The sequence below is a fragment of the Oncorhynchus clarkii genome, chromosome 32, assembly GCF_045791955.1.
Source record: "Oncorhynchus clarkii lewisi isolate Uvic-CL-2024 chromosome 32, UVic_Ocla_1.0, whole genome shotgun sequence".
In the NCBI taxonomy this organism is placed as follows: domain Eukaryota; kingdom Metazoa; phylum Chordata; class Actinopteri; order Salmoniformes; family Salmonidae; genus Oncorhynchus; species Oncorhynchus clarkii.
Window position 1 is genome coordinate 5,541,850 of NC_092178.1, and position 12,586 is coordinate 5,554,435.

Sequence of the window (12,586 nt, forward strand, 5' to 3'; positions counted from 1 at the left end):
GTTTTCTTGTTTTGTTTTAGCCTGAGGGTATCTGACCAAGATCGTTCTATATTCCTGACCATCTGAAAAGACCACGGTATGCTACATTAGTCATTATGATCTCTGAGGAATTTACACTCAGTTGGGAGTCGAGAACCTAAACACCATTTGAGATAGCAGGACCCATCACTATTCTGCTGGCACTTGCTCTGACAAGCCCTGTCAGATCTGTGAACACTAGGAGGGGGTAGGTCAGTGAAATGGTGATGGGTCCCAAATGATACCCCATTTCCTATACACGCACTTACTTTTGACCAGAGCCCTATGGAATCCTATTCCCTATATATAGTGCACTAATTTTGACCAGAGCACTATGAAATCCTATTCCCTTAATAGTGCACTAATTTTGACCAGAGCACTATGGAATCCTATTCCCTATATATAGTGCACTAATTTTGACCAGAGCCCTATGGCTAGCGCCCTAAATAGAGAGTAAGGGTGCTACTGACTGAAGACTCACCTGTGCCACATCCAGTAGGTATATCTGGAGGAAGAAGCCCAGCGCACAGCCTGTGATCTGATAGGGCGCTCCTCCCACCGCGTAGCACAGCTTGTTGCATATGGACAACCTGTCGCGCTGCTCACGCTGGGAAAGACAGGGGGGAAAAAAGGGGTTTATTCATTACCAACAAGTTGACATGTTTAACAGTTTAGTTTGTTAGGATCCATATTAAAAGGTAGAGGAATGCGCAATGCATGAATGTTGCATTAATTCATTCCTTAAAAAAAAAAATAATAATGTTTCATGCAATAGCTTAGGCCCTGAATGCCTGTTGTCTTAGGCCCTGAATGCCTGTTGTCTTAGGCCCTGAATGCCTGTTGTCTTAGGCCCTGAATGCCTGTTGTCTTAGGCCCTGAATGCCTGTTGTCTTAGGCCCTGAATGCCTGTTGTCTTAGGCCCTGAATGCCTGTTGTCTTAGGCCCTGAATGCCTGTTGTCTTAGGCCCTGAATGCCTGTTGTCTTAGGCCCTGAATGCCTGTTGTCTTAGGCCCTGAATGCCTGTTGTCTTAGGCCCTGAATGCCTGTTGTCTTAGGCCCTGAATGCCTGTTGTCTTAGGCCCTGAATGCCAGTCTGTTGTCTTAGGCCCTGAATGCCAGTCTGTTGTATCAATGGGGTTTGCTACTGCAAAGCAGAAACAAGATGACACCCAGGCTTCCACGGAATGGATTGATACAATAATGAGTCTTGTGAAAGAATTTTTTTTTTTTTTACATCAGACACCAACTGAACTCTATTCAACTCTATTCAACTCTATTCAACTCTATTCAACTCTATTCAACTCTATTCAACTCTATTCAACTCTATTCAACTCTATTCAACTCTATTCAACTCTATTCAACTCTATTCAACTCTATTCAACTCTCTGACTCAACAGAGTCACAAACCAACAAATAACTAAACAGCTCTAATAGAGGGAATTCTAGACAAAGTAGGGATGGGGTGGGGGGGGATACAGTATTGTTACGCCAATATTTTTTAAAGATATAATCAAAATAATTATTCAAAAATCATGATAATAAAATAATTATTCAAAAAACCATAATGTATAACATTTCCTATACAGTGTCTTGCAAAACATTAATCCCGTCTTGTGTTTTCCTATTTTGTTGCATAATGTAATTTAAATGTTTTTTAATTTATTTGGAATTCATGTAATGGACATACACAATATATTCAAAATTGGTGAAGTGAAAAAAAAAAACCTGTTTCAAATATTCTAAACAGAAATGTGTTGAGTGCGTATGTATTCACCCCCTTGGCTGTGAAGCCCCTCCCCTCTGCTGTGAAGCCCCTCCCCTCTGCTATGAAGCCCCTAAATAAGATCGGGAGAACCAATTACCTTCAGAAGTCAAATAATTAGTTAAATAAAGTCCACCTGTGTGCAATCTAAGTGTCACATGATCTCATATATATATACATATATACATATATACATATATATATATACACATATACATATATACATACATATACATATATATACATATATATATACATACACAAACAAAAACACACACACACACACATCTGTTCTGAAGCAAGCGGCACCATGAAGACCAAGGAGCTCTCCGAACATGTCAGAGACAAAGTTGTGCAGAAGTACAGATCATGGTTGAGTTATAAAAAAAAACATCTGAAACTTTGAACATCCCACAGAGCACCATTAAATCCATTACCAAAGAAATTGAAAGAATATGGCACCACAACAAACCTGCCAAAACCCACAAGCCCACCAAAACTCACGGACCAGGCAAGGAGGGCATTAATCAGAGAGGCAACAAAGAGACCAAAGACAACCCCGAAGGAGCTGCAAAGCTCCACGGCGAAGATTGGAGTATCTGTCCATAGGACCGCTAAGCCGTACACTCCACAGAGCTGGGCTTTACGGAAGGGTGGCCAGAAAAAAGCCATTGCTTAAAGATAAAAATAAGCAAACATGTTTGGTGTTCACCAAAAGGCATGTGGGAGACTCCCCAAACATATGGAAGAAGGTACTCTGGTCAGATGACTAAAATTGAGCTTTTTGGCCATCAAGGAAAACACTGTCTGGTGCAAACCAAACACCTCCCATCACCCCCACCGTGAAGCATGGTGGTGGCAGCATCATGCTGTGGGGATGTTTTTCAACTGCAGGGAAACTGGGAAACATTGTCAGAATTGGAGGAATGATGGATGGCACTAAATACAGGGACATTCTTGAGGGAAACCGGTTTCAGTCTTCCAGAGATTTGAGACAGGGACAGAGGTTCACCTTCCAGCAGGACAATGACTAACCATACTGCTAAAACAACACTCGAGTGGATTAAGGGGAAACATTTAAATGTCTTGGAATGGCCTAGTCAAAGCCCAGACCTCAATCCAATTGAGAATCTGTGGTATGAATTAAAGATTGCTGTACACCAGCGGAACCAATCCAACTTGAAGGAGCTGGAGCAGTTTTGCCTGGAAGAATGTACAAAAATCCCAGTGGCTAGATGGGGCATGTCTCTATCAGCTTGGCACAAGAGACTTGCAGCTGTAATTGCTGCAAAAGGTGGCTCTACAAAGTATTGACTTAGAGGGGGAGGGGGGGGGGTGAATAGTTATGTTTTTTTTTGTCTTATTTCTTGCTTGTTTCACAAAAACAATTTTTCATCAAACTGGTAGGCATGTTGTGTAAATTAAAGGATACAAACACCCCCCCCCCCCAAAAAAAAAAAGATTTTAATTCCAGGTTGTAAGGCAACAAAATAGGACAAATGCCAATGGGGTGAATACTAAGCCATTGTATTTGTCTTCATTAAATGGTAAGCCAACATGATTGTAACTTATTTCCATGACTGATTAGAAGTTGTTTTCCATGACACCAATAAATATAGAATAGTAATTCATATAGAATAGTAATAAATATAGAATAGTAATTCATATAGAATAGTAATAAATGTAGAATAGTAATAAATATAGAATAGTAATTCATATAGAATAGTAATTCATATAGAATAGTAATAAATATAGAATAGTAATTCATATAGAATAGTAATAAATATAGAATAGTAATTCATATAGAATAGTAATTCATATAGAATAGTAATAAATATAGAATAGTAATAAATATAGAATAGTAATTCATATAGAATAGTAATTCATATAGAATAGTAATTCATATAGAATAGTAATAAATATAGAATAGTAATAAATATAGAATAGTAATACATATAGAATAGTAATAAATATAGAATAGTAATTCATATAGAATAGTAATTCATATAGAATAGTAATAAATATAGAATAGTAATAAATATAGAATAGTAATTCATATAGAATAGTAATTCATATAGAATAGTAATAAATATAGAATAGTAATTCATATAGAATAGTAATTCATATAGAATAGTAATTCATATAGAATAGTAATTCATATAGAATAGTAATTAATATAGAATAGTAATACATATAGAATTGTAATATATTGCTAAGTATCGTGAAAATATTGTATTGTAAGTTCCCTGGCAATTCCCAGCCCTACTACAAAGATGATCCAACTAACTGGAAAATGTGTCAATAGCTTGAAACAATTAGTGCAAGGTGCATTAACTTATGTAGAGACACACTGGCTAGGGAAGAAAACTTCCTAGAAAATGCAGGAACCCTAGGAAGAAACGTAGAGAGAAGAAGAACCTGGCTTTGAGGGATGGCCAGTCCTCTTCTGGCTGTGCCGGGCTGTGCCGGGGGATAATGAGAGTACATGGCCAGATCTTCAAAGATGTTCAAATGATCAGAAGGGTCAAATAATGAAATCACATCAACTTATTTGCAGAGCTAGCCTAAATACGATTGGATCGACGGTCTCTTTGGCTTAGCATTTAGCAGGCTCTCGTTACAATGGTGATAGGGGTGTATTCTGCTTAGCAGCCTAATCCAAAACAGTCTCTCTCCCATCCCTCCCTCCCTCGTCTGTTTTACTCAAGAGTTCTGGTTTCCAGATCTACCATCCAGCTACAGAACAGGAGGACCAGCGCAGGGATGGGGGCTACAGAACACACCCACAGTAACAGGAGGACCAGTGCTGGGAATCTGGGACAGAGAGGCATTTTGTCATGAGACGGTCCCACGACAGCGTGAGAACAGTGTAACCCAATTATTCTCCCTGTCCCCACAGGTTGTAGACTGGAATCTTTCCCACCTCGATACCAATCACCCTGTCCGCATCCCTGTCCGCATCTGCACCTGTACACAGCCCACCTATAATTTAGCCCAAACAACTGCCTCTTTCCCTACTGTATTTCATTTATTTATTTTGCTCCTTTGCACCCCATTATTTTTATTTCTACTTTGCACATTCTTCCATTGCAAATCTACCATTCCAGTGTTTTACTTGCTATATTGTATTTACTTTGCCACCATGGCCTTTTTTTGCCTTTACTTCCCTTATCTCACCTCATTTGCTCACATCATATAGACTTGTTTATACTGTATTATTGACTGTATGTTTGTTTTACTCCATGTGTAACTCTGTGTCGTTGTGTGTCGAACTGCTTTGCTTTATTTTGGCCAGGTAGCAATTGTAAATGAGAACTTGTTCTCAACTTGCCTACCTGGTTAAATAAAGGTGTTCTCAACTGGCCTACCTGGTTAAATAAAGGTGAAATAAATAAAAAAAAATCCCAAACGGTACTCTATTCCCCATACATAGTGCACTACTTTCATATCAATTCCCTGGCATGAGTGACCTGACAGACTGCCTCCAGAATGGCACCGTATTCTCTACATCACTCTATGGAGCCTGGTCAAAAGTAGTTGGAGCCTGGTCAAAAATAAATACAAAACGGCCAGACTGGTTAGTGTGTCTCCTCACAGGGTTGTCACAATCCCCTGGCGAGAACGAGGGCCTTTCTGCACTTCTCTGGCAGGGAACTTCGCCAGGTTGGCTAGCCAGCTTGAAAGGGAGCCCTCAACGTTTGTCAACCAATAGGCAGTCAGGAGCACAGGCACCCACACCCTCCTCCTAAGCCAATGAAAAGGGCTCTCTGTGGCCGCCACCCGGTTTGCGAGGATCCTGATTGGTGGGATCTGAGACGTCACCTCATTCACACATAGGGGGAAAAAAACACTGGGTACTAAGAACTGCAGGGAACATAAAAGTTTATTTGTGCCCGGGTCCCAAATCAATCCTTATCCTCTGCTAGACTAAGTGGAGTTTTCAGGGCAAGTTCACAGGCCATAAAACAAGTTGAAAATAAAACAACTCCTTGAGAATCTGTGTCTATTATTGTTTGTACTTTGGATCTGGTTAGACACGAGTCACTGTGTGACCATAAACGTCAGATAACCAAGGCTGTTGACGCACCAACACATTCTTTCAGTGACAACTTGTTGGTCTGACTGAAAAAGGATCCTCTCTTAAGTCTGATGTAGGCAACAGGGACATTAAGGCATCTTTCACAGTGTTGTGGACTGACTCACTGGCAACATACAATAACTGGCCAAACACTAGGTTTTAATTCAGGTCAAACACCAATGGTATTGCACAAGTGTAACGGATGTGAAACGGCTAGCTACTTAGCGGTGGTGTGAGCTAAATAGCGTTTCAATCGGTGACGTCACTCGCTCTTGAAGACCTTGAAGTAGTGGTTCCCCTTGCTCTGCAAGGGTCACGGCTTTTGTGGAGCGATGGGTAACGATGCTTCGAGGGTGAGACTGTTGTTGATGTGTGCAGAGGGTCCCTGGTTCGTGCCCGGGTATGGGCAAGGGGATGGTCTAAAGTTATACTGTTACACAAGGTTGAATCTTTCGAAACCAAAACCGTGCCAACCCATTTCCCAACAGACTTATTGGGACTGCTACCCTACACATTACCCATATCAAACCTGTCTGTCTGGCACACAGACTTTAATATGAGTCTGGAAGGAGAGTTCACAGTCTAGCCAGACACCTAGGCATTTGTAGTTGTCCACATATTCTAAGTCGGAACCGTCCAGAGTAGTGATGCTCGTCGGGTGGGCAGCGATTGGTTGAAAAGCATTTAGTTTCACTAGCATTGAAGCTCGTTTGGAGGTTTGTTAACACAGTGTCCAAAGAAGGGCCAGATGTATACAGAATGGTATCGTCTGTGTAGAGGTGGATCAGGGAATCACCCGCAGCAAGAGTGACATCGTTGATTATATACAGAGAAAAGAGTCGGCGCCTGAGAATTGAACCCCGTGGTACCCCATAGAGACAGCCAGAGGTCCAGACAACAGGCCCTCCGATTTGACACACTGAACTCAGAAGTAGTTGGTGAACCAGGCGAGGCAGTCATTTGAGAAACCAAGGCTGTTGAGTCTGCCGATAAGAGTACAGTGATTGACAGAGTTGAAAGCCTTGGCCAAGTCGATGAACCCAGCTGAACAGTATTGTCTTTTATTGATGGCGGCTCTAATATCATTTAGTACCTTGAGCGTGGCTGAGGTGCACCCGTGACCAGCTCGGAAACCGGATTGCACAGTGGAGAAGGTATGGTGGGATTCAAAATGGTCAGGGATCGGTATATTGACATGGTTTTTGAAAGGTAGGGCAGGATGGATATACGTCTGTAACAGTTTGACCACAGATATAGGTCTGTAACAGTTTGACCACAGCAGCTTTCCAATCTTTAGGGGTCTCAGACGATACAAAAGAGAGGTTGAACAGACTGGTAATAGGGGTTGCAACAATGGCGGCGGATAATTTCAGAAAGAGAGGGTCCAGATTGTCTAGCCCAGCTGAATTGTACAGGTCCAGGTTTTGCAGCTCTTTCAAAACATCTGCTATCTGGATTTGGGTGAATAAGCTGGGGAGGCTTGGGCAAGTAGCTGCGGGGGGTGCAGAGCTGTTGGCCGGGGTTGGGGTAGCCAGGAGGAAAGCATGGCCAGCCGTAGAGAAATGCTTATTGAAATTCTCGATTATCGTGGATTTATCGGTGGTGACAGTGTTACCTAGCCTCAGTGCAGTTGGCAGCTTGGGGGAGGTGCTCTTATTCTCCATGGACTTTAGTGTCCCAAAATGTTTTGGAGTTAGAGCTACAGGATGCAAATTTCTGTTTGAAAAAGCTGGCCTTTGCTTTCCTGACTGACGGCGTGTATTGGTTCCTGACTTTACTGAAAAGTTGCATATCGCGGGAACAATTCAATGCTAGTGCAGAACACCACAGGATGTTTTTGTGCTGGTCGAGATCAGTCAGGTCTGGAGTGAACCAAGGGCTATATCTGTTCTTAGTCCTACATTTTTAGAAAGGGGCATGCTTATACAAGATGGTGAGGAAATTACTTTTAAAGAACGACCAGGCATCCTCGACTGACGGGATGAGGTCAATATCCTTCCAGGATACCCGGGCCAGGGCGATTAGAAAGGCCTGCTCGCAGAAGTGTTTTGGGGAGCGTTTGACAGTGATGAGGGGTGGTCGTTTGACCCATAGCGGATGCAGGCAATGAGGCAGTATTTGGAGGGAAAGTTGGTCAGGATAAAATCTAGGAGTGTGCCCATGTTTACGGATTTAGGGTTATACCTGGTGGGTTCCTTGATCATTTGTGTGAGTTTGAGGGCATCTAGCTTAGATTGTAGGACTGCTGGGGTGTTAAGCATATCCCAATTTAGGTCACCTAACAGAACGAAGTCTGAAGATAGATGGGGGGGGGCAATCAATTCACATACGGTGTCCAGGGCACAGCTGGGAGCTGAGGGGGTCTATAACAGGCTGCAACAGTGAGAGACTTATTTCTGGAGAGATTCATTTTTAAAATTAGAAGCTCGAACTGTTTGGGCATAGACCTGGAAAGTATAACAGAACTTTGCAGGCTAACTCCTCCCCCTTTGGCAGTTCTACCTTGATGGAAAATGTTGTAGTTGGAGATGTAAATCTCAGAATTTTTGGTAGCCTTCCTGAGCCAGGATTCAGACAAGGCAATGACATCAGGGTTGGCGGAGTGTGCTAAAGCACTGAGTAAAACAACCTTAGGGAGGAGGCTTCTGATATTAACATATGCAAGGCTTTTACGGTTACAGAAGTCAACAAATGAGAGCGCCTGGGGACACGCAGGGTCTGGGTTAACAAACCTGTCTGTCTGGAATGTGGGCCTACACTTGTAAAGGAGTTAAATGAATTGGAAACTGCAGAACATGGTCATCAAACTTCTACTGCAACAGCTAAACCTTCCTGTGCAATCAACCTCTAGAGAAGAGTGTGCAATAACCCAGGGCTCGACCTTCTTAACCCGGGGCTCGACCTTCTTAACCCGGGGCTCGACCTTCTTAACCCGGGGCTCGACCTTCTTAACCCGGGGCTCGACCTTCTTAACCCGGGGCTCGACCTTCTTAACCCGGGGCTCGACCTTAACAATTGGCCGGGACAAGAAAAATAAATCTGACAAGGAGAATACAGACTGAGGATGCGATGTGTTGCGCACCGACAACTCCCAACCTCTTCACGGAGACACTGTCTATCAGTGCGTAGGCTTCAAGTGGCCTATAGAGATTAGGCGGAAATTAATTGAGCTGCGAGTGGCTCAATTTAAGTGTCTCATCCCGTGTCCTGCAGTTTGACCTTCGTTTTCAGATGTGTGTAGCCTACTCTTGTCAGTGTGATCTCTGGCAGATGGAAGTGTGAATAAAATGTTTCGACAAGCATCGAAAACTGGTCAAAGGCACCAGACAAGCTGGTCAAAGGCACCAGACAAGCTGGTCAAAGGCACCAGACAAGCTGGTCAAAGGCACCAGACAAGCTGGTCAAGGCACCAGACAAGCATCGAAAGCTGGTCAAGGCACCAGAAAGGCTGGCCAAGGCACCAGACAGGCTGGTCAAAGGCACCAGACAAGCTGGTCAAAGGCACCAGACAAGCTGGTCAAAGGCACCAGACAAGCTGGTCAAAGGCACCAGACAAGCTGGTCAAAGGCACCAGACAAGCTGGTCAAGGCACCAGACAAGCTGGTCAAGGCACCAGACAAGCATCGAAAGCTGGTCAAGGCACCAGAAAGGCTGGCCAAGGCACCAGAAAGGCTGGTCAAAGGCACCAGACAAGCTGGTCAAAGGCACCAGACAAGCTGGTCAAAGGCACCAGACAAGCTGGTCAAAGGCACCAGACAAGCTGGTCAAAGGAACCAGACAACCTGGCCAAGGCACCAGACAAGCTGGCCAAGGCACCAGACAAGCTGGTCAAGGCACCACCAAACCTTGAACCAGCTGCTAAAAAGGCCAGTATAGGAGGATAAGACAATTCATTCCGACCTGGAAAGAGGAGTTTATTTCTGCATGCAGTTTGAAGATAATGCAAGTTATCAACTATTGCACTAACATCATTACACAACTATCGGTTAGGCATTTTTCTTAACGTTAAGGATCCCAATTATTTGTTTATGATTCACACCCCTAGTATACACCAAAATCAAGCATGGAAGCGCTCATTCAAACTTTAGAAGAAATCACAGCTCCAGTCCGGGTGAAATGACACGTAGCCTCGCTACTTGTGTTAGCTACATCGAGCAAGACGCTCCTCTGACACGGCGTAGACTACTCCTATATGTTTCCAACCCCCAAAAGCCACATTACAATTCATATATATCCGAGGGGACGGACGTAAAGTCTATATATATATATATTTTTAAATTGCCTAAACCGCATAGCTATTTCTAATCACTTATATAACCTACGCTATTCTCAATAGGTTTTTCAAAGCAAAAAGCATCCTTGCCGTAAATAGCTATAGCTAATCATTTCAATGAATAAAGGGAAGACAGGACGGGGTTTGGTGCTCGCCTTGCGGAATGTAATTGAAACGTGGTGGCTGCTGTCATCAAAGCCGGTGGAAATAAAACGGATTATAGTTTATCATCAATAACTAGACTAATTGATTAGGCTGGACGTATAAAAAGTTAGACATGAGAATATTGTCAAACCGTTCCACCTCTTTGGAATCGCTGTTCAATCAAAGCCGTCTTCCTCTCCAGTTTAGTTCAGGTTGTACATTCATGCATACACATTTACTGCTAATATTGTTGTTCATAAAACTATACATTAATCAACTTACCTTCCCAGCTAATTTGACCACATCTGGGTTGACCGGTTTATTCGTTAATAAACTATTGTTGGAATATTGATCGGCGCCTTCTCCTTTTGCCATCACTTTACGGATAAATAACCTTTTGAAAAACAAATATACTTAACAACAAAAAAATGTAAACGTCTTAAAACACAAATCGGTTACACCTTGTGAGATCCGTTCAGACTACACATGTGAAAGTTTACGACTAGGAGTGTGCCATGATGTAGCAGTAGGACCCCGCCCCTTTCCGGTCAGTATGATTTAACCCCGCCCACAAAGCTGGCGGAGACTCAGACCAAGTTTTAATATGGAATTTATGTAACCTTTATTTAACGAGGCAAGTCAGTTAAGAACACATTCCTGTTTACAAATGACGGCCTACCAAAAGGCCTCCTGCGGGGACCGCGGTTTAGATTAAAAATATATTACATAAAAATATAGGACAAAACACATCACGATAAGAGATACAACGCAACACTACATAAAGAGAGACCTAAGACAACAACACAGCGTGGTAGCAACACAACATGACAACAACAACATGGTAGCAACACAACATGACAACAACAACATGGTAGCAACACAAAACATGGTACGAACATTATTGGGGACAGACAACAGCACAAATGGCAAGAAGGTAGAGACAACAATGCATCACGCAAAGCAGCCACAACTGTCAGTAAGTGTCCATGATTGAGTCTTTGAATGAAGAGATGGAGATAAAACGGTCCAGTTTCAGTGTTTGTTGCAGCTCGTTCCAGTCGCTAGCTGCAGCGAACTGAAAAGAAGAGAGGCCCAGGGATGCGTTTGCTTTGGGGACCTTTAACAGAATGTGACTGGCAGAACGGGGTTGTAATGTGGAGGATGAGGGCTACAGTAGATATCTCAGATATTAGAAGTTAAGGAAATATTATCATACTGTTTATAGATTGTGTAACACAGGAGGTTGGTGGCACCTTAAATGGGGAGGACAGGCTCGTGCTAATGACTGGAGCAGAATTGTTTATTAAATGTAACCTTTATTTAACAAGGCATGTCAGTTAATTAAGAACAAATTCTTATTTACAATGACAGCCTAACAGTGGGTTAACTGCCTTTTTCAGGAGCAGAACAACAGATTTTTTATCTTGTCAGATCAGGGATTCGATCCAGCAAACTTTTGGTTACTAGTCCAACGCTCTAACCACTACGCTATTTCACTGTAAGGTCTACCTACACCTGTTGTATTCAGCATTTCACTGTAAGGTCTACTACACCTGTTGTATTCAGCATTTCACTGTGAGGTCTACTACACCTGTTGTATTCAGCATTTCACTGTAAGGTCTACTACACCTGTTGTATTCAGCATTTCACTGTAAGGTCTACTACACCTGTTGTATTCAGCATTTCACTGTGAGGTCTACTACACCTGTTGTATTCAGCATTTCACTGTAAGGTCTACTACACCTGTTGTATTCAGCATTTCACTGTAAGGTCTACTACATCTGTTGTATTCAGCATTTCACTGTGAGGTCTACTACACCTGTTGTATTCAGCATTTCACTGTGAGGTCTACTACACCTGTTGTATTCAGCATTTCACTGTAAGGTCTACCTACACCTGTTGTAGTCAGCGCATGTGACTAATACATTTTAATTGATTTAATTTGGTTCGATCCCGGTCTTCATCACAACCGGCCTTGATCAGGAGTCCTATAGGGCGGTGCACAATTGGCCCAGCGTCATCCTGCTTAGGAGAGGCGTTTGGCCGGGGGATAGGCCGTCATTGTAGAATAAGTATTTGTTCTTAACTGACTTGCCTAGTTAAATGAAGGTTAAAAAAATATATATATAAAAAAAATGACACACACCACAGGCGGCTGGTGACACCTTCAATGAGGAGGACAGGCTCATATTAATGGCTGGAATGGAATACATGGAATCGTATCCAACACATCACACATATGGTTTCATTGTGTCTGATGGCATACCCAACGCTCCAATCCAGCCAATGTTATGAGCCGTCCTCCCTCTC

At 42.7% G+C, this 12,586-nt stretch overlaps 1 protein-coding gene across 1 annotated transcript in view; it reads right to left on the reverse strand.

Moving 5' to 3' along the window:
* Positions 1-10,804, reverse strand: part of LOC139391834 (sodium-dependent lysophosphatidylcholine symporter 1-B-like) — a 43,374-nt gene extending 32,570 nt beyond the window's left edge. Inside the window, exons 1-2 of the mRNA XM_071139421.1 lie at positions 10,559-10,804; positions 500-625 (exon numbers count right to left, since the gene is read on the reverse strand). Of these exons, the coding sequence (XP_070995522.1) occupies positions 500-625; positions 10,559-10,651 (219 nt within the window). The 5' untranslated portion in view covers positions 10,652-10,804. The remainder of the gene's footprint in view (positions 1-499; positions 626-10,558) is intronic.
* Positions 10,805-12,586: the final 1,782 nt, after the last annotated feature.